Source organism: Phaethon lepturus, unplaced genomic scaffold (genome assembly GCF_000687285.1).
Source record: "Phaethon lepturus isolate BGI_N335 unplaced genomic scaffold, ASM68728v1 scaffold16566, whole genome shotgun sequence".
Classification (NCBI taxonomy): Eukaryota; Metazoa; Chordata; class Aves; order Phaethontiformes; family Phaethontidae; genus Phaethon; species Phaethon lepturus.
Genome location: NW_010547136.1, coordinates 24,927 through 47,486, shown reverse-complemented (window position 1 = coordinate 47,486; position 22,560 = coordinate 24,927). Strand labels below are relative to the sequence as shown.

At 35.9% G+C, this 22,560-nt stretch overlaps 1 protein-coding gene across 1 annotated transcript in view; it reads left to right on the top strand.

Annotated features, from left to right (window-relative positions):
- CEP170 (centrosomal protein 170kDa) overlaps window positions 1-22,560 on the top strand; it is a gene marked incomplete at both ends in the record, with an annotated part of 50,469 nt that overhangs the window by 6,300 nt on the left and 21,609 nt on the right. The window contains 2 exons of the mRNA XM_010289550.1: window positions 11,400-11,549; window positions 17,739-17,865. Of these exons, the coding sequence (XP_010287852.1) occupies window positions 11,400-11,549; window positions 17,739-17,865 (277 nt within the window). The remainder of the gene's footprint in view (window positions 1-11,399; window positions 11,550-17,738; window positions 17,866-22,560) is intronic.

Below are 22,560 nucleotides of genomic sequence, written 5' to 3'. Positions count from 1 at the left end.
AAATCCCAAAAGGATGTTGTCTTGCTAATTTAGCATCTTGATTTCATTTAGATTGCTAAAGATCCATTTCTTCCTCTGCTACTCTTTCAGTCTTTAAGAAAAAAAATATTGTCTTTACAGCAGAAGAGGAATAGTATAACAAACAACATACTTTTTTTTTTTTTTTAACCATTTTAAAGCCTGGCTTTTGAAAAAGAATGTGAGAAAGACACAAAAATAATAAGAAGGAAAAAGGAAGACATTTTCTGAGTAGCAGAGAAAACATTTTAGTGATATAGTGGTGACTGCCTTGGAGTGAATGTCTGCCACTTACCTAAAATGAAAGATTCCAAAAACACTGAGGCTTGTGTCTACCAACTTCCAACAGTAGATAATTTGCTGAGCCAATGAAATTAAAATCAGACAAGATACCAAGATCTGACACGCAAGGTCACTAGAATAAAATCTATTTATATAAATGCCCACAGACACTGAACTGAGGAGGAAAAGAGAAATTTGTTAAATTGTTTGCAAACTTGCAAGATTTAAAAAAATAGATTTGATTTTAGGGTGAAAAAATGCAGCAGAGAATTTCCAGTTGTAAACGTAAAAAAAAGATGCAAGACCTGTGCACGCCTGGCGTCGTCCAGAGATTGTTCCTGTTTCACTTGTATGTCAGTTAATCATTTGGATTGATTGTATTTTAAAATCTTAAATCCTTAGATCAGCCATGATAGGAACTGATGTAGGCAGAGACAGAGAAGCAGTCATCATAAGAAGATTTCCTATTTGTTTCTATTTTAAAATATAATACACATACATGTACGTGACCCGAACAAATATCTATGCTATCTCCACAATATTCCTGTGCTTACATAGGACCCAGCTGTGCTTTTCACATGTAGCACAAACCCATGCATGCAAACCCCATCTTACATTATTGAAATTTACTCTGAAATTCATATTACTAGGACTTCTGACTCATTTTTTAGTAACGTGACATTACTACTATTTCTTTCAAATCCTGTTGGGGTTTTTTGATATATAGAGACTGAGTGAATACTGCCAATATTACTGATATGGACACGTGTTGTACATTTCCCTCTTCTGTCACTAGTTTACTTGCATTTTTATTCTGTCGTGGGTTTCCATATGGTCCTCTTGTCATCTTTAGCTTACAAAATACAAATTTTAAGCAAGATCAATTCTGTTCCTCACAAACACATGTTCTTTTCACTTCTTGTCTACAGTATAAATGTATGGTTATGTCTTAATGTTCTTTATGAATAGAGAGCCCTTGAAAAATAGCAATGAACCTCGCTTCCTAAAAGTCCTTTCATTAGCCAATAAATAGCAATATTTCTGCATCCAGGTGTTCGAATGTCACTTGAATTCAGGGAGAAATATGAATTGTTTAGTATGCAAACAGGTTTAGAAAATAAGTACATTAATAACGTGAAAGAAAGTCATGATTGAGTAATAGTTGCTGGCTCTCTTTTTATACTTGTAAAGCTCTTTTTAAAAATCACCATTGAGAGTGATTTCATCAATGTGTACAGGAGAAAAGCTGCTCTTGCAAACTGCAAAAACCACCTTGAACATATCAGGCTCACAATACTGTCTACTCAAATAGCTTTAGAAAGCCACAACTCTTTCTAGCAGAATAATACTCTCATTGTTGCAGCTGACGGCTAAGTACAAAATAAAACAAATTCAGGGTATTTATTGTCATAAGTTTTCTATCTGTTTGCTTTTTTTATATAACGGAAGTTTTTCTCAGCAGTCACATATCAGGTTAACAAAAATCTTCCTAGGCCACAGAAAAGGTAAGTCTGTCAATGGATGAAAGGATTCAAAACTATGTTTCTGCAGTTCATCTTCCTTTTTGTTGATGTAAAAAGACTGCAAATTATCAGGCTATGTGAGTTTCCTTTGTTAAATAAGGTAAAATACTACCAGCAGTAAATTTTAATAAATGAATGTGCAAATAATTCAGAATGTGTTTGGAATATGTCCTGGTTTCAGGCGGGATACAGTTAATTTTCTTCATAGAGGCTAGTATAAAGCTGTGTTTTGGATCTGGGATGAAAATAATGTTGGTAAGATGCTGATGTTTTGAGTTGTTGCTTAGTACTCAAGGACTGTTCAGCTTCTCATGCTGGCCTGCCAGCGAGCGGGCTGGGGGTGCACAGAAAGCTGGGAAGGGACAGCTGGCCCAGGCTGGCCAAAGGGATATTCCGTACCATACGACATCATGCTCAGTATGTAAAGCTGGGGAGAAGAAGAAGAGAGGGGTGGAGTTTTCTCACTTCCGCTCTTCTGATTCTCACCTCCATCCCACCAGGGGTGAGCGAGCCAGCGGCTGCATGGTGCTTAGTTGCCGGCTGGGGTTAAACCACAACAGTATATTAAATACTTTGAGCCTATAGCAACAGATAAAAAGCAACTCAAGTCATTTTTGGGCAAGCTCTTTGGATGTTTTCTTGGGGGTTCCTTTTTTTGTTTGTTTCTTTTGTGTAGGGTTTTTTGTTGTTCAGCCAATTTCATTTCAGGGTATTTCTGAATGGAAACACTTTGTAGAACTTACTATAGCAGAGTTAAACTCCTTTATGCATGTGTGGTTAGGGAAGGAACAGAATAGAGGCTCTATGTGTGTTTCTGTTCTCATCAGCCTATCTAACCAGGGAATCTAGAATGTTATAGCAGCTCATATGCATATGAAACATTGGGCTTAGATAAAGTTTTCTTTGGTCCCCAAATTGTTTTTTTCAATTATGTTATCTTAATTTACACTTCTTGATAAATAATTGATTTTATTTTCATCAATAAAGTAATTTTAGATCTCAAATTCAACATTCTGATTCCCAAACATAAAACTTGGAAAAAAAAGTACCAAAATCAAACCTCAGTCCATCTCTCTGCCATCTTCAAAAGGAATTATTGTGACCACTTAATCACTTTGTTTTCAGTGCAAAGTTCATGTTTGAGGTGATATTGAAGTTTATTTTAAATTGGAAAAGGATGCTGTTTTAAAGCCTTTGTTTATATAGATAAGCAGGCCATAATAGTAATGACCTTGTTTTCAATGTACATGCTAAGATCTTTAATTTTACTTGATTATATACTATGTAGAGTATACATAGAATGTTATTCTATTGACACAATATACTATGCAAAGAGTATACATAATATATTCTGTTGACACAATCTTGAGAGAGGTTCTTTTTTCCTCTTTAAAAATTTGCAATAACTAATAATTTTGGAGGGAAAGCTGTGTTAGTGTTCATATGGACACCAGGTTTTCCATTTTCATTTTCTACATCTTTCTGCTCATGGTGATACTTATATTTCAGACTGTTTTGACTGACTTTTTTTTTTTATGTATATGAATGGGAATCTATTCTGAAAGACAATTATAGTAAAATGGAATCTCCTTACTCTTTTTGCTCCTGGGGTATGTGTGTTCATACCGTATTATGCTACTGGCTAATGTGTTCTTCAGAGACTGTGTACTTCTGAATGGTTGTTGTTGCTGTTGCTTTAAGTGTTCATAAAGCTTGTTTACCAGATCTTGTCTTCTCTTCTCTGTTGCAAACTGTGAAGTTTTATCAATAGTCTTGCAGATAGCATGAAACATTGTATTAAGCATAAAGTAACTGCTAAATGAAGAATTGTGGACTGACGAATTTAAGATTAATGTTATTCTAAATATTTTGAAAGTAAGAGTGACAAAATCATCAGTAGCTATTTTACTACATTGTTACACTTGTATGTATCAGTCTAGTTCTGTGAGAAGTACAGACTAATTCGTGTGTTTTCCACATTTGTAAATAGTGTGCAATGCACAGCAGGGATTAATTTTAAAACATGGAGCCATATACCAAATTAAAACATTAAGATCTGCAAGGTTTATTAGAAAATGTATATTCTGAATTCTTTTACTGAAACTGTTCTCATCCAAAAACGTGTGCAGGTGGAAACTTACAGTACAGTTGGAGCGGGGAGGGAGGAATGTTTCCATTGCAATACTTAACATACATGTTATTGTAACTCCTCTTGTTATGGAGTTAACGTACACCTTATGGAGCTCCTCTTGGCAAATTTTTGCAATATTGTAACTGACAAATTACCTGGAGAGAATCAATGGACAGGGAGTAAGTTAGAAGGGGGAAGAAAAAATCTCAGCATGTTTCAGTGACTGTTTAAGGAACTAAGATGGATGTATCTGTTTTCAGAAAGTGACTTTCAGATCTTCTGTCTTTTCACACCCTCTGGGTTTAATTGCTTTTACCATTACTTCAGCAATTTCTTCTAGAAAGAATGCCTTTTAGCCCCACAGAGTGTCTTGGTTGCAGAATGACCGTATTTTATTAATACAAAAATACTGCTGAAAAAGCAGTAGAACAGTTGAAGCCTATCAAGTCATCCGAGCATGTAAATATTGTCAAGACTTCAGAGGATGTTTGTAATCTTTTTTTCTTCTGAGGAGAGGGGAGGAGTCTTAACAGTCTCTAAACTTACTGTTTCCTTTTGAATTCGGATTTCTAAAGAAAATGTAGCTGTTTGCTGTAGTGAAGAATTCAAAATATGTATGCATGTAAATACGTAACTGGTGTCTGGTAAGAGGAAGTTATTAGGCTTGGCATGTTGATCCTTTTCATTCACTTATAAAGCTTTTTTTGTACCGGAGCGTCTTGCATCTAATCCTGTATCTTCAATATATAGTTAAAATGACATAAAAGGCTTATGTGAAAATCCATGGCTATTCGTGAGATATGCCATGCACAGAACACAGTCTGTTCACCTGAGATGGCTAGGATAACTGCCAAGAACAAGCAAAAACTATTAAAATTAGACTTCTCAGAAGCAGCCTGGTTACACACAGTTCGTGCAGAAGCTAAACACAAAGTGAGCTTAGGCATTGTACTCTGACTAATCACACTTTCTCAAAGGAGGGAAGAAATGCTTGCCTTTTGTCCTTTCTATATGATCAGTAACTCTGACTTTTAACAACCAATTTACTGTATATTATGGATGTCTGGACTACCTTCTTTGGAAGAAGTATGAGGAGCTCAGTCTGAATACGAAGCACAGCATTGCCAAGATAATCTGCAGTAAGGATCTGAAGCCTCTTCCATTTCCCTGCTCCCTGGAATCCTCTCTTCCCATCAGTCAAGCATCACCTGAGTGTGGCTTATTTAAACTTTCAGATTGTGGCTGTAACTCTTGTTGGCATCTGAAAGAATAAAGGAGAATTTTTTTAATGCTTTTAATTTGCAAACACCATCATTGATGGATAGATTCCTAATTATAGATCTCTGAATTGCAACTAGAATCATTATTTATTTGTTGATTTTCTCTTAATCTTATTAATATTATTAGTAGTTACTGCATATTCTTTATGTTAAGACTGCAGTTGTAAGACTATTGGGGAAACTTTACAAACTCAAAATTTTAAAACTAGAGAGAATTCTTCAGGTTTGTATTTCGGATAAAATTTATGCTCCTGGTTTGTATTAGTGCTTTTAGAAAAGCTTTCTAATGCTTCATCTAGTAAGTATGTATGCAGAACAATAGAATCCCTGTTCTAATATACATAATTTGCTATAAAACTGAGTGAACATATGTAGTAGGAGTTTCAAATAAGACCTTTTTTGCCATTGTTATCAGTATCATCAGTAATGATTTGGATGAGGAACTAGATCTGTGAACACTTAAGTACTGAGTAATTATAATACCGTAGAACTGCAGTGTGATCTTCATAAACTTTGAAATAGTTTAAAATTAATATCCTGAAATTAAATAAAAGTAAGTATAAGGTCCCAACATTAGGAACTCTGAAAGGCATGTAAAGGAGATACAACTGGAAAAAGCTTTTTCTTGCTCAAGAACTTTAAAGTTTATAAAAGGCACATAAGGAGGACATCAAGTGGGATGTGGTGGGTGGTTTGTTGGGTTTTTTTAGCTAACCCATTTTTTTCTTTTCAGTTTAAAAAAATGGTTCCTGTTGCCATTAATTTTTCTGACCAGTTTTTATTTTAATTTCTAGAAGGTCTCGCATATATATCAGTGCAGAAAAACAGCTTTTATGGTTATAAAGGATCATCACTTCTGATAATTAATCCTGAAGTCATTGTACTGACCTCTAGTATAACTCATCTCTGGTAAAAAAGCTATTAGTTTATCTGTTGCCGGGGCAGGGAAGAGGGGAAAGGAGAGTCAACAAGACCAATTCCCAGTCACTAAAGCTATCTTCTGTTAAAGCTGTGTTTCAGTGATTGTGACAAGCAGGTGTGCTCTGAATCATGTGCTGTTTTCACAGGGAAAGGCATATGGCCTGCCAAAACAGATTACTCTGCTTTCTACCAAATTAGCCCTTGCAGAAGAGGACAAGGCATGTGCTCCGGCTTGGTCCTGTAACTCACGCCATCGCCAAAATACGCCAGTACTTCTTGCAATGATTGTGTCTTACTTGTGTTATATAGATTTTGTTAATTCTTGTTTGTTATTGGGTAAAGAAGTTTTTAAATTACTGGTTATGTAGATGAAGGTACAGTCTCAGTTACAATATTGGAAAAAACTGTTGCTGAGATAAAGTGATGGAATTTTTTAATACCTACATCAAGGTGCAGTTGTTTTGCCATTAGTTATTTTTTACTTCACCTCCGTACTTTTCAGGTTGAGTTTGCATTCCAGCAAGTAACAGCATAATGCTTTGGGGCTCACTGTATTTTTAGCCTGCTGTTTTGTCCCTTTGTTTTTCTGGTGGAACCACAAAATGTAACATGAGTATCACAGGGGGATCTTTGGAGGGCTTACCACTCATTGCTTTGAATTTGAGAAGTATGGTTCAGGAACTCCCTTCTTCCCTTTTGATTTAGGAGACTTCATTGTATGTCAGCCATACTGTTGACGGTTCCACAGCTGTGAAATTACTGGGTTTCCCTTTGGGCTTTCTCAAGACTGCCTCTTTGAGCTAGAAGGCTGTCCTGAGATGCTAAATTATTAACTAGGATCACTGGTATTATGGATCATAGGATCACAGAAGCTTGTCTCTAGTCCAGCACCTGCTCAAAGCAGGGTCAGCATTGAGGTCAGACAGGTTGCCCAGGACTTTATCCATTTGAGTCTTCACACCCTACAAGGACAGAGACTAGGCAACCTTGCTTGGCTCAGCCTCTCTTGTTTCAACTTACGCAATTCATCCCTTGTCCTTCTGCTGTGCACCACTGTGAAGAGCCTGGCTGTCTTGATACGCTCCCCACGGGTACCTGGGGGTCGCTGTTAGGCACCTCCAAAGCCTTCCCTTCTCCAAGATGATCAAGCTGAGCTTCCCCAGACTCTCCCCACAGGCGAAGTGCCTCCAGCCTTGACCGTCTTGGTGGCTCCTGCTGAGCTCAAGTTTCATGGATTGGGGTGAACGAAACTGGATGCAGTCTTTCTATCACCTGTTAATCCGTTTACTTAAGAGGTGAACTGGATTGCAGCCTAAACAAAATGAGGCTGACTATGTTTCATAAATGGGGCTTGACTTTCTACAGCAATATTGTTGTTATTGTTCCCTTGCCATTCAGAATGCCTGATTTGCAATGGAAATTGTTTCATGCTTCATAACAGTAAAGTGGTGATTTTTAAACACCACCACCACAGGTTATACAAAGTTTCTGAGAGTTAGGCCGTTACACCCAATGTGGCAGAGACCCTGCAGGAGCCCCGTGCAGATTGGTGCACTTGCCTGGGTTTTCCCCAGTCAGTCAAATTTCAGGGATTCTGTGAAAGTTTCTTATTTTGTAACTTTATGACGCTTGAAGCATTCAGGAGGAAATAATCTAGTCTTTCTGCTAAAATATAATCTCATAAAAATAAAAATAGGACAGAGCAGGGCAGAAAACTTTTAACTTCCCAGAATGATTGCTTATAGGAAGCTGGTAGCTTGCAAATACATTAATCTGATAGTTTCATTTTTAAATGACATCTGTTTAAAAAAATAGCATTAATATTTGTTTTTTGGTTTGGTTTGGGTTTTTTTTTTTAAGATCTCTAGAAATTGTTTTCTTCATGGTACATACAGCTACGTAAGTTAAAAAATAAACGTATTAACTCCCCATCCCCCAGACTCTGCAAAAATACAAGATCATGATTTTGTGAAAGTCCTTATTGTTTACAATGATATAAAACATTTTAGAAGATGTGGGAAACTTCTTTTTTTTTTTTTTTTTTCATTGACAGCTGTGTGCTGGATACATGTGATTTGAGATGGTTAGGAAAGTTCTTGAAGTCATGAATAAATGCATGGACTTCCTTTGCCTCCTCTATAAAAAATAAACAAACAAAAAAAAAACCCTGTTGTTCTCATTTTTCAAACAGCTTGCCATGTCCAAACCTGTATCTTGGAATCTGGCTTCATCTTTTTCTTCCCCAAAACACAGTTAATCAAAATACAGGTGATAGTTGGTTCTGTTCAAAGATGTAGCTGCTGTTTCTGACAGATACAAGCTTTAAAGAAAGAAACTTAATCTTTTTGTATAAATAGATAAGAGATGCAGTGATGGGTGTCATCAGCATTTCCTCAGGGGTTTCGTTGGTTGGTTGGTTAAGTTATCTCCTAGACTTCCCTTAAATTACTTTGAAATCATGAAGATATTTAAAGAACAGATACATCTGAAGAATTGGAAGCCTTGAAGAATGTTGTTCAGTCTTTGTGGGAAGATAGAGATCTCTATCCATTCAGGCTTCAATCACAACAGCCCACTGTTTGTATACATACTTTAATCATAGCAACCCATAAAGTACAAACTGCATTTTTCTGAATGGTATAGAGGTGACTTCCAGCAGAAACTTTCAGGTTATTCCATGGCTGTTTCTACTGAGGGTATACTGTCTTTATTTGGTGAACAGTGTAAGTGGATTGGTTAATCCTGAAATTCTGATAGTATTCATTTTCTGCAGGTGTGTGACAGGTGTGTAAGTGATGTTCCAAATTTTGTCAAATACTAAACATGAGTTGTTTTATCTTTTGCATAGTTTCTATATTTAAAGTCTTAATTATGTATTAATGGCATGTTTTCAAAGGGTTTTTATAAACTGCAGTTCTGAAATTTAGTCTTTGGGATAGATCACACTTGTGTGACTCTCTTCTTTATTGTTGAGAAGAGGAGCTTTACAGTTGTGTAGCGATGGACCTTCAGCAGAGCAGGTATATGTGCATACCAGTGCTCTAACATGTAGAATGAATGTGTAGTGCAAAAATATCCATTTATCGAAGAAGGCGCTTTCCCTTTCTTGTAGTCCCCAAATATTTTGCTTAGGTTTTCTGGCCTATGAGATCCCCACTATATATACAGAGGGAGCATTAGGAGTCGTACTAGGAGATAAATCTATGACTTGGGTCTTATTGCTACCCATATTGCCTTTCACAGAAAAAACAGGCAATATTTGCAATAATTTCAGTAATAGAAGAAGAATAACAAAATTTGCTTAAACAGGACTTCAGTACTAGAAAAGGTGAGACTGAGAGAAAGAAGCCTTAGGTAGGCGGTGGTGCTTGTGATACAAATAAAGAAATTTGACATGGTAAATGAATGTGCCACCCGACAACATGAAGCAATTTACAGGCAGAAATTTGCCTCAGTATTCTTCATTAGATATGGAAGTGTTCAATTCATATTTTCCTTCAGATGCTTATGCGATAAAATCAGAATTTCCTTTCATCTAAAAGAACGTGTAAAACTCTGTAATCAGTGGAACTACACTAAACAAAGAAAAAAGTCGCTGCAGAGTTGCAGTATAGTCAAAGGAGGCAGTGGATGATAACTGGTTTGTATCTTCAAAAATTGCTACAACTGTACAAATCAAAAGTATATCATTAAAAAAGTGTATCATTAGAAAACTTAAGTTATATCACACTTTTTTATTTAAGAAAAGAAATATTTATTAAATACTCTTAAGCAACTGCTGCCTAAGTGTATCTAGACGTGATTTATGTATTAATTGAAAATTGAGCATTGCCTAATTTTAGAGTTGCAGACAGCAGGCTTTTCACATGAGAGCAAAATACAAATCCAATGTGTTTTAAAAAGCTTCCTCAGTTATAAACGTACAGGTGTTATAACAACATCACTGTGGCCATTAGAAGAGCACAAGCAGGAGCAGAATGATGGGGTGCCTAATTTTTTTTTGGTTTTTCCTTTGTCTGATTCTCAGACAGTATAAAACGTTATGGTTTGTGGCCATCTAGTGGTGAATCCATTTTAAGTATACTAACCGTGTTCAGAACTTTAATAAACAATCCTCTACCTGTGCTGTGCAAAACAATTACAAAACAGTTTGGAGGGGGAAATAATTCTGTATATCTTTTTCTCTAGGAGGATAACATCTATGAAGGTTATTTCCTTCTGCCCTTTTCCTTGTCTTCCTCTAAGAAAAAAATATTTTTGATGTTAACAGTGTCTTTTTAGGAGCTGATTTTAATGTGTGTGGGATTTTTCCATTTTTATTCTGTATTTTATTTTTATGTCCATGTCCTTTGTAGTAAAGTAGTGAATTTATTTTTTTAGGCAGAAATTTATGCATTTTGTAAGTTATATGTTTCCAAGATACAAAATAGTCTCTAAAATATCTTTGAAGTATACGTCAATTCTGAAAGCAATTCATGTTCCTTGATATCTGTGACTCATGAGAAATGTGACAGACAATATGCTGGCTTTCCTACTTAAGTCCTTATTACTAAATTGCCTTCATAATTATATTTTCTCGGGTTTTTTTCTGAGTACAGGTTTTAAAATGTCATGGGAAAATTACTCTATCACAAGCAGAAGGGATTAATAGAAGCATCTGTAGGAAACACTGTAGTAGAACCACCATGGCAAGTCGCATCTTGAGTGAGATGAGGTTTGTGAGATGGTTTGTGAGACCTGATGGACTTCTAACATCTGCTAAGTCCCTAACAAATTAGGAACTGAAATTTTATTGTGCTAGAGAAATAATTCAATAAGCTTATTAGTAGCAGATGTAAGCATTTGTATTTCTCGTTTTCACTAGACAATAGCAAAAATCTGAAAATTTGGTGATTCCAGTTATTGTTTTTTCTTAATTAGGAAATGGACTATAAAATGGTTTTTGTAATGATTTGCCTTTACCTTTTGTTTCTTTCATCAAGGTGTCATTTTTTCATGTCTGACCATTCCAACTAGCAGTTCCTTGAATTTTCACAGTGTTGTTATAGACTTCTGCTCTTCTTTTAATTGATGTAGATATTTCTTCTACTTAATTTGTAGATTTCACCAAGATGACAGATAAACAAAATACAACAAAACCTATTTAAACTCACTATCCAGCATGCCACCATCCATCCATTAACATTGAACATTGTATCAGGATGGTATTGGGTTAATGTATGTAATGGTTTGTTTCATTTTCAGGTATTTGGAGTGGATGACAGCCAGGATTATAATAGGCCTGTTATCAACGAGAACCAGAAAGATTTAGTAAAAGATTGGGCTATAAATTCTGCTACAGTAGTGCTGGAAGAAAAAAGACCACTGAGTACAACTGGATTTCTTGACACAGAGGTAGAATTTAATTTTTGATGGTCTTCTTTTTTCTTCCAATAAGAGCGAGCACTAATAACTGACCAGTAAGTGTTAAGCAGCAAACAAAACCTTGCCTAGAAAACTTTAGCTCAGACGTATTTTATTTTTCTTAGGCCTTTATTGCATTATCAAAACTTCTCTGTCAGAGATAGGTACATTACATTGTGAAGGTGTTTTAAACTGTGCTACCTTTCTGCATGCACTAACACCAGTGTATTGGAAATGTAGCAGGAGCTTCCTTGCAACATTATGTTTGCAACACACATTTGCACAGTATACACCTCTTCTAAGTTATGCAGCGGAACTGAGCAAAAGCTGGTTATGTTTTATAGCCCACAGCAAGTAACTATAGTAAAATTCAGAAATAAGGTATATGCATATAATGTGTTATACAAAGGCAGATAGAGGAAATGTGATGGATAATACATTTCAGCTTTTTTTTTTTTTTCACCGCCAGAGGACTTCAGGTTTTTACGTTCACAGTTTGAGTTCTCAAGTGAGATGCTACTCATGAGAAGTCACTTGTGTTAGTTGCCTCAGAAGCAGTATAATTTAATCAGTTGGTAAAAGATTAGGCAAAGGAAAATGTGTGTTCTTCATATATGACTCAGAATATGCACACAAGCTAGACGTATTTCATATTGAGAGAATCTTGGGAGACATTCTGATACCATTGTGATGGGTAAACTGTAACTTGAAATGTGTTGGGAACAGAACGGGCTAACAGTGGAGCAGAATTAATCTGGTAACAGTAACAAAGCACACCACGCTTCCTTCTATTTGCCATGGCAAACTGTTTATGAAGTATGATCCTGTAAATTAGCAAACTTTATAAATAATTAAAAAAAAAAATCTGGAGCATATATTGTGTGCCTGCCATGAAATACATTGTTTTTAGTATTTAGGAATCTGTTCCTCCTGGAGGAGGTGTGCTTTATCATGGTTGTATTTTAGCTACTGTCCAGTCTTGATACACTAAGTTTGTTACTGTATCTAGATTAGTACCTTTGGATAGTTTCTCTAAGCCCACTGATTCAAGTAAATTATTGCCATACAGCATTGGGCATATCATCTGGAAGAATTTGACAAACTTCGCCTTTCACCTTGCTTCTTTGCATGAAACTATAACCACAATCTTTCTCTCTCTTCTTTTTCATGCCTTTTGCAGCATTCAGCTCTTTTGTGCCATACCTGTTTTCAAGATTATGAAAAGTAGTGATATTTTTCCATTTCTATGATTTCATAAGCAGCAGAAGAATATATAATTTATTTTATGAACATAGTGAAGCTTTCTGTGTGTCATATTTTGAAAATAACAGGGTTTGGTTTTAGAAGACAGAGACTTCTGAAATCATAGGGCAGGTTTAAGAACCCTTCTGGCAATGGCATACTAAAACTCACTTACATTTAGCTTGGAATTACAACAGTGATGCTTTTTTTTACTACTTTGGATGCTTTGCTGAATAAAACGTCTTTGCATATTGGGAAGGGAATGGGTTATTTGGCATAGTCTTAATTTACAAGATTATTACAAGACATGATAGGAGAAAAAAATCGAAATTGTTCACTGTGTAAAGGAGCAAAACTGACATAAGCAATGTGGATATAGCAAGAATTAGTGTGAGAAGAGGGCAGATGAAGGTGGAAAAAAGCTTACCAGAGAAAGTTAGAAACAGAAGTTGGTTCATATGTATGTAGAAGTAAGAGAAGCCAATTCAGAAGAATACTGCTGTATTTTGTAGTGTCACAATGGGAAAATAATCATGAGGATGACTGTTGAGAGAAGAATGTAATATTTAAACTCTTATTACCAAAACTTACACTCAGTTTGTTTTATCATTAGGAAAGGAAGAAACAAATGTGTTTGATTTATAAAGTATGTGGGTATCATGTTCTCATTATATATAAACTTTTCTGCTCGTGGTTTTTGGAAGACTTGTAATCTGCAGCTCAGTAATGCAATAGGTTAATAAACCTTCTTGAAGAGTATGGCTAAATAGTCAGGTAACCTCAGGGTAGCTCAGTGTTCCAGGCTTGCATCCACTCAGATTGTGGGTGGACTTTGTTCCAGCTGCCCATCACAGTTGTACCTATAGGTGATTAAACAGAATGAGGTGAATTCAGAACATGACTGACGTAGAAAAGGCAGAGAATAAAAATGTTAAGAGATTTCAATTCAGGAAGATGGAAAAGATAGCTTGGGGAATTATGAAGATTTTAAAAAACTAATTTGGCATTGAAAGATTATTCTGAACTTAAATATCCTAACTTTACAGGGCTTGTGAAGTATTGTGAATAAAGTGCTTGGAAAGGACCTAAAAATTGCTTTTCTTTTAAAGAAATGATCAGCTTTTCCATTGATATGACAAGCTGTGGTACTTTGGAGTAGTGTATGTCATGAGACTAAATAAAATGCAGAATGAATGTCTGACACAGTTGGATTGAGCCTGCATGCATTGGTTCTTGCCTTTTAAATGATTACAGATAGGCAGTAAGAATACTAAATCCATCTATTTAAATTATTTAAATGTTTTTATTTTCTATATTATAAGCTGCCACTTGCCAACCAAGGTAAGTGTGATTTAAGAACAAAAATAAGATAGAGAACAAAAAGAATATTATTGGTTTTGTTATTATTATTTATTCTTACTATGTGAGCTTGATTCATAAAAATGCTGCAGACATTTGGGCTAAGATTTATCCATTTAATTTTCTGTGGCCACTTATCCATGCTAACCAGTTCTTAAATAATGTACATGGTTTATCAACGTTGTCTTTGATGTACTTCTTAAGAACATACCTGGGGTTTTTTTGGTTTATGTTTTGGTGGTTTTTTAAAATGGTTTTTGTTAAGACTGCAGCACAGCTAGAGACCTAGTTCTGCATCTGCAGGGTCATCAGTGCCATTGACTAAAATGTTCCTTTTCCTGTTTTGAATCCCGATTTCATGTCTTTCTCACTGAATATAAAATAAATAATACCACTGACATTCTGAATACTGAACAACATTATTCATGTCAATATTTGCTTTATTGCTTCTTAGAAGTGGAGAACTGTTGTGTGTATTTAGAGGCTGTATTTCCTTTTGTTTATCCTTTCTACACTAATTTCCTATCCTCCTGTAGAGCAAACCATTCAGTCTGAAGTTTGATACTTGCTCTTGTTTGAACTTAGATCCTATACTGAAACGTAGGATGATTGTCACCAATGTCATATGGGTGTGAAAAGGCCCTTGGATACTCTGGAAAAATGTATTGTCAGTAGAAAAGGGCAGTGTTGTTGCCATAGTAGAAAGTGTTGGTGAAACTTCCTCTGAAGTACTGACACTAGAATTGTCACCATTCTTGGTTAAGAAGGGTGAGTACAAGACTAGAGAAGGTACAAAGTCTACTCAGATTATTAAGGGAATGGAGATTTACCATACAAGAACAGATTGATAGAATTTGTTCACTCTAGTAAAGTAGTAGCTGAGATCGGTACAGTTGCTGGGTTTTGCTGTAGAAGTAGAGTAAATGCAACAGAAGGAAGAACTATTTTAGATGTCAGTGTTGTTCCAGGAACAAATGTGAAGACATTGGCTGGAAATAAAGTGAGCATTGAAATTTGAAAAAAGATCATCACCCCTGGAGTAATATGGTTCTGAAGCAAGTAGAGGGGGGAGGGAATAAAACAACTGCTTTCAAGAGCACTTCAATTTACGAAAGAATGGCATGCTGTGATTCTTATGAGATAACTGGCATATGCGTCTGCAAAGACTACTTTTTTTTATTCAGCTTGTTGAAATTTATTTTTTAAAAATACTATTCTGCTCTTAAATGCCAAGTATTGGAGATGCTTCCAGTTGTCATGGGCGAGTGCTTAGGGTTTTTTTCAGATGTAGAGCCTGAAGCCCGAAATCTTCAGGCTGAATAAGTCCAGAGAAATCCATTGGTACATTTTCTGAAGATGTGTTACTCCAATTTAGTTTGAATACATGATAAGCATCAGGGAAAGCAGATTTAACATGAAGTTAAAAGGCTGGTATCTTTTACGCAAACGCAGCTTTCCTGAAAGACTAGGAAATTCCTTTCAGTATTCTAGAGAAGATTTGGAGGATTGCTTACCTGAGAGACCATAAAATGCAGATTGATATGGATTATAGGAAGAACATTAGGATACGTGGATGTGACTTTTTTAACATATGTTTTATAAACTTTTACTTTTTGAATGTGTTTAAACTACTATCAAAAGAAACAGCTTTTCATAGCTTTGTTGTTTGTGCTTGTATGTACAGAGAGTTGGCAAAACACACATTTACATCCACTGCTCTGTAGAAAACTTTTTTTGGCAGTGTAATTACTTTCAGAGAAAAGTAATTTATCATGTTGATTTACTACAGTTAATCTGCAAAGTCTTAATATATTTCTCTATTGTGAAGTGGAATTCGTATTTCTGATACATATCTGTATTTCTGGAATTGGTTAGGCGGTACACAAAGAACTAGATGGAGTTTTCTGTAGCAAAGATAATTGGGGCGTCTATCATATTTGCTTCTTGCTGTCATTAATTGTTTTATTAATGATGGAAGTTCAGTAGTATGGACAGGAAATAAAGAGAATAAAGTTTAGAGATAGGAAAGAAAAATGAGGCTTCAGCAGTAGTTGTCAATGCATAAATGCTGCGCATTTTTATGTGGGTTTTTTGTATAATCTTTCTGGTACCCTTTTCCTTGCATTCTGTTCAGAAATGACCATAAATAACAGAAACATTTAATTGCCTGCCTTTGCTGTTATTAGACTTAAATTTTATAACATTTTGATTCTAAAAAATGAATTTACAATGTGGAAATTTGTATAATAGTTCAAATGATCTGGTGTATCTCTGACTTACTACATTCATAATATTCTGAAAAAGATTCGTGATGTTGCACTTGTTTGCATTAATTAGGGTCATTCATTTAATCAGGAGAAATTCAAGATCATAAACTCAAGTCTTCTCAAATGTCTAAGTAACTTTTAATTTGAAAGAAGTCATACAATAGATGACATTGTTCACCAGTACATTTCTGCTAAATAAATTTTATAAAATTGATAGAGTTGGTTCCTGGTCAAAGACTAGAATCCCAGAGTGGCCAAGGCATGAGGCAAAAATCAGTGTTTTGAATAAAGTCCCAAGATTTGAACAGGCAGCAGAGCTTCATCTAACCTTTGAAATGGCTCCTTCAAATTTCATTATTAAGCAAGCTATTGGTATCTGCACAGAATCATGGAATTATTAAGGTTGGAAAAGACCTTTAAGATCATCAAGTCCAACCATCAACACAATACCACCATGCCCACTAAACCATGTCCTGAAGTGCCACATCTACACATTTTTTGAACAATTCCAGTGATGGTGACTGCTACCTCCCTGGGCAGCCTGTTCCAATTGCTTGACCACTCTCTCAGTAAAGAAATTTTTCCTAATATCCAAGCTAAACCTCCGCCGGCACAACTTGAGGCCATTTCCTCATGTCCTACTGCTCGTTACTTGGGAGAAGAGACCAACACCCACCTCACCACAACCCCCTCGCAGGTAGTTGTAGAGCGCGATAAGGTCTCCCCTCAGCCTCCTCTTCTCCAGACTAAACAACCCCAGTTCCCTCAGCTGCTCTTCATAAGACTTGTGCTCCAGACCCCTCACCAGCTTCGTTGCCCTTCTCTGGACACGCTCCAGCACCTCAATGTCTTTCTTGTAATGAGAGGTCCACATGTCGCTCCATGTCCTTCCCATCTCTTTTGTTGATCTTGAATTGAGATTTCTTGTTTGACTTGCCTATGATTATGTAACTCCTTTGGAACTGTAGTCAATGACTTTAATTTTTGAACACACACAAGCCCCTACCCCATGTTTTTTTCCTGCCTTTCTGAGCTGAGGACTGACATAACCTCATTTTAAAACTAGCACATGTTCTAATACGTTTTAATATAGGTTCTGCTGTTTAAAATTTCACTGCACTGATTCTGCAACTATATAGATTTTGTTTGCCATTCTAGAGCTGGTAAGTCTAAAGTTTATTGAGGTAAACTCCTTTTTCAACTTCTGTCAGGAAAATAGTGTCTGACATTTCTATTCAGGAAAAAAATGGAAAGAGGACATGCTTTTTTATCAAACAGTTGTAATTTTTATTCTGCTTTTTTTATTCCTTAGGAAGGTTCTACTGCCCCTGGAAGTAAACGTTGGGTATCACAGTGGGCCAGTTTGGCTGCTAATCACACACGTCATGACCAAGATGACATCAGATTGGAGTCATCTGTGCCTGCTCCATTGGAAAATGGTATTAAAAAAGCTGTTGTTGTTATAATTTCTGCTGAAGAAACCTTTGAAAGGGAGAAAAGAATGATTACAAACCTACACAAGCAGCTTGCATACTCTTAGTGCCTCATCTTCACCTGAAATTCTTTCATGTCATTGAGAAGAAACAGCATAAAAACAAGCTCAACCTTAGTGGTGTTTGACATGGCAGAGGAGTGTCAATATCAACTGAAGAAACCTTTGAAAGGGAGAAAAGAATGATTACAAACCTACACAAGCAGCTTGCATACTCTTAGTGAAGAAACAGCATAAAAACAAGCTCCTCCTTAGTGGTGTTTGACATGGCAGAGGAGTGCCAATATCAAACTGAATGTTACTAAAAATGAAAATATAAAAATGTTTAATATTAGAGAAACTTTCACTTGGCTGCAGTTTGGGTTGGTCTGCGTAGTATGTTTTTGTCCTTACATCTTTCTCAGTACTAGCCCCAAATTGGGCTTTAATGGATTGATTATTAAACAGTCCAACCCGAGACTTCATTATTTAGTCATTATTCAGCTGAAGCGTAGCATACTTCCTCATCTTGGAAACAGAGACAACCTTCTATGTTTCTTGAAAACCATAGAAGCCTTCTGCTCAGCAATGAACAGCTTTATCTCCCATATGAGTGCCATATGTTCAGGGTATATGTCTCCTTAGTGACACTATTCACATTTGTTTTAAATGGTTCGTTCTTCAAGATTTACACTCTTGACTATAAAGGTTGCTTACCTTACTTTCCCTCCACTGTTTTCTTCTTCTCAGTTTCACCTTAGAGGTGATTTAACACAGAATTCTAGTGTAATTTTTATGCTGATACTTTTGTATTGAGGTGGAGTTAACGTAGCTCTTCATTACAAAATTGACTGGCATCTGCAAAGGGACGTCATATTAATGAATGCTGCATATTCTGAAAGTGATATGCTGTTTAGTGATCAAGAAGTAACTAATTATCAGTCTACTGATATATATCATTATATTGAGATATACTTTTGTCCTGCGATTCTAGCATTTACTTTTATTACAGCTGACTTTGAAATTTTCAGCATCAAAACAAAGCTTAAAAGATTTTAATTAGGGAAAAAATTGTGGTTTAGAAGTAGAAATGCTTTTCTGTGTACACCACTTCTGAAGATATACTACCGTCTAGAGAACAAGTCTAAAAACCTCTTGTTAGACATTGGTGAGTAGAATAAATTATTTTTTCTGCAGCACCTTTTTAGGTTTTTTCCTTTTCTTTTTTGTTGAATTCACAAGTATAATGTGTGTGCTCTACTTTTTTGTTATAGCTGCTGGCTTTCTTCAGATTTTCAAGAATCTGTGTCTTACAATTTCAGAGCAAGCTACATCTTTGACCTATAAGATAGTCTCTTGGAAGACTGCATTTTCAACCGATAAAACCACGCCTTTACCATTTTCAGAGCAGAAGCCTGTGATGCTGTCCCTGTTTAGACTGCAAACCTGGTTCCAGTACTCTGCGCAGCAGAAAAAAAATTGCCTATTACTAAGTTCTTTGCTTTTTTCGCTCTTTTTTTCCCCCACCACCTTGGGTCCTCAGACCGGTGTAAAAGTGTAGTGACAGAGGTTTCTCTAACATGTGACATATTTAAAAAAAAAAGGGGGGGGAGGAGGCAAGAAACCCGTTAAAGGTATTGTCCGTATTTTTCTGCCCAAATTTTATGTTTCTTGATAAGTTTAGATATCTCCCTTTGTCCCTGGCCCAGGTTAGATGAACTGAAACATTGTCTGAACTGCTCAATCTTGAATCCCACAGGCGATAATTATATTTGGTTTTCTTTCAAATTCCCTCTATTTCTCCTACAACACCTTAACTTAGTTGTAACTAATATATGCATTTCCTAAGTGGATTTGACACAGATTTATCTTACTGCCCTCAGAGTTTAGATAACACTAATGAATTAATTCAAACACTTTCTGTGTTCTTTAAAGAGATCTTACCTGTACAATTATTCTTTACTGAAAAAAAAACCAGTTAGCTTCTTCACAAAAGAGTTAGCTTTTAATTCTGTGTATTGTTCTGGCAAAATGAAAGGAGGAGAAATAACATGACTTTTAATTGTAAAGTTGAATAAATAACCTGACTACTTAAAAAGTTGAAACTGAATATTATTGGGAATTTCTTCCAAAGTGAAGCTGCTGTTATGTATTGATTAGTAACTGAATTTCTATTCATATTTGTATTCAGTAGATGAAACTATATATAAGCGTGTTTAGTTCACTGGTTTATCAAATACTATTATTTTTCTGATCATTTACTTTTTGAAGTTCACGTGGTTTTAAAAGCATAGAAGGTGAGGCCATTTATTAAAGCAAGCAATAAAATATATTCCAGCTTCATGGTCTCATTTTACTTTTTGGGGAAGTAAAAAGAAATTTTGCTTCTGATGTTGTATAATGCTGACTTCTGTATCAATGCATGGAGGAATTCTTACCAGTAACTGCTGCTTCTATAGTCGCTTTTCCACACCTCATAGCAGTTGAACATTGCATAGGATACTAAAAGTCAAAGGAGATGGATAGCGGAAAAAATAAATTATCTGGTATGCATTGTACATAAAATAACGGAAATCAAGAGCAAGTTTGGCACTGGTTGGGAAGGATCAGGTACACCTACAGAGCACATAACATCATAGCTCTTGAGACTGATCCTTTGGGTGGTTAATCGGGGGATTTGGTGGTCTTTTGTTTTTTGTATTGTTTTAAATTGACACTTTCAGATGGGATGCCAACTAGGATCTTCTTTGGAGACATGAGTGCTTCTTTTACTATTATAAGAACTTTATGATTTAAGTGAGGCAACTACTGCATAGTGCATACCCATACTGCAAGAATTCTAAAATACTTAAGGAGAAATCCAGAAAGCGTTCAAGGACCAAAGATGTAATGAAAAAAACAATTTGATATGTATATCCAAAGACAATTCACAAAACGTGTCTTGCTGGCTTACGTGCCTGTATTTTCTTCAGAAATGTTAGTAGTTAAACTTAACATAATATGTATACGGCTAAAGACAATGCTGAACAACTCCACAGCTTTCTTCTACTAAAGACTGAAATTCACCAAGAAGAAAGTTACATGCCTAAATATATAAAAAAGATTTGATCTGGTAGGTATGTCTGAGAAAAGTCAATCTTCACAGATAGCAATCCTATTGATTGTCATTGAACCTCCAATTTTTTAACGATTTCCAAGAATAGTCCAGGAATTAGAAAACATTGCTTAGATTTCAGAGCTACCCCCTTCTTCTCAAATGAGTTGCCTAACATGGATTATACAAAAAAAGGTGTGAGTCATTTTGCATTCTTCATCAAAGGTGTGACACTGTACAAAGAGAAAAGAAAGACTGAAGAGCCCAGATAAAGTAGCAGACGTATACAATTGTATACATATAGAATGACTGTTCATAATGAATTAAGTGCTTAGAGAATTATTGCAGAGAGGGAAGCTCCATACTCCGGTTTATATTCCTGGAGCAACCCATGTGGGTGGCAAACCCTTGATACAAAGATCCCAACAGGGTATGCAGAGCAGTTGTTTATAGATCTCTCCTGGTGAAAAGTGAATTGACAGATGTGTATTAGTAAGTATGCCACATTATGTGGCAACAGTGGGCAAATGAACTTGCAAAAAGAATTATTTTCTGTCCAAATATTCAAATTCAGAGCAATTCATAGAGAAACTCATATTATCTCTCAGTAATAAAGGCTCGTTTCTGACAGCACAACTGCTATGTTTGTTAAATGGGCAAGGAGGGCACAGTCATCACTGTGGAAAAATATTGATTTCTAAAATGGGGCTATTCAGCATGAATTATTCCTTGGAACCATTCATGGGATGGCTGTATGTGTCTGCCTAAAGAGCATTCTATATCTGCTAAGAATTCAATGAAAGTGCTTTAGCAGTAGTACTGCATTCTTTTGATGCTTTTTATACATCTGCTATATATTTCTGTACTACAATGTCTTATTTGTGTTAAAAGCATTCTTTTTGCTCTTTCAACCATAGTAAGTTCTTTCTTCAGGAGTAGGGTTTTTCAATACTGCTGAAAAAGTGTCTCTTAGCACTGCAGCCTCTTCCTTGAGGGGAGGTCTCACAGGGAGAGGCTGTAGTACCTTGGTGAGACAAGACCTTGAGCTGTGGAACAGACAAGTAGGGAGGAATGAGCGGGATCTTGCTTTACTCAGTAGCTTTGAAATCTGGTGCTGAATGTGTTTAGGAACATAAGACTTGCATTCCACTCCCTGTTGTGATGGTGTGTTGGTATAACAGCGATTCGTTGTGTTCCTATTTTAACCTACTGTGGAAGCATAAAAACTTTAGGTTCATATATATATATATATATATATAGTCGCAGTGTACACTGCTGGCTAAAAGAGTTTGATTTCTGGGAGAGCATCTCTCATGTGGCTCAAATTCTTGTATCTATGAAAACTTTCCCTTTTATATGAGAGCGATCCTAGCCCATATTATGCAATATATATACTGAAATTACAATGAAGCAGGAAAAAATACCATAATCTGTCTGCAAGAATGACACAAATGTTCATGAAGTGTTCCCTTTCCCAGTATACAGTCACAGAGTGTCAGCAAGGTAGTAATTAGCCCAAGATGCCACACAAACAGGTGATTGTTCAATGACAACTCAAATTATCCATGC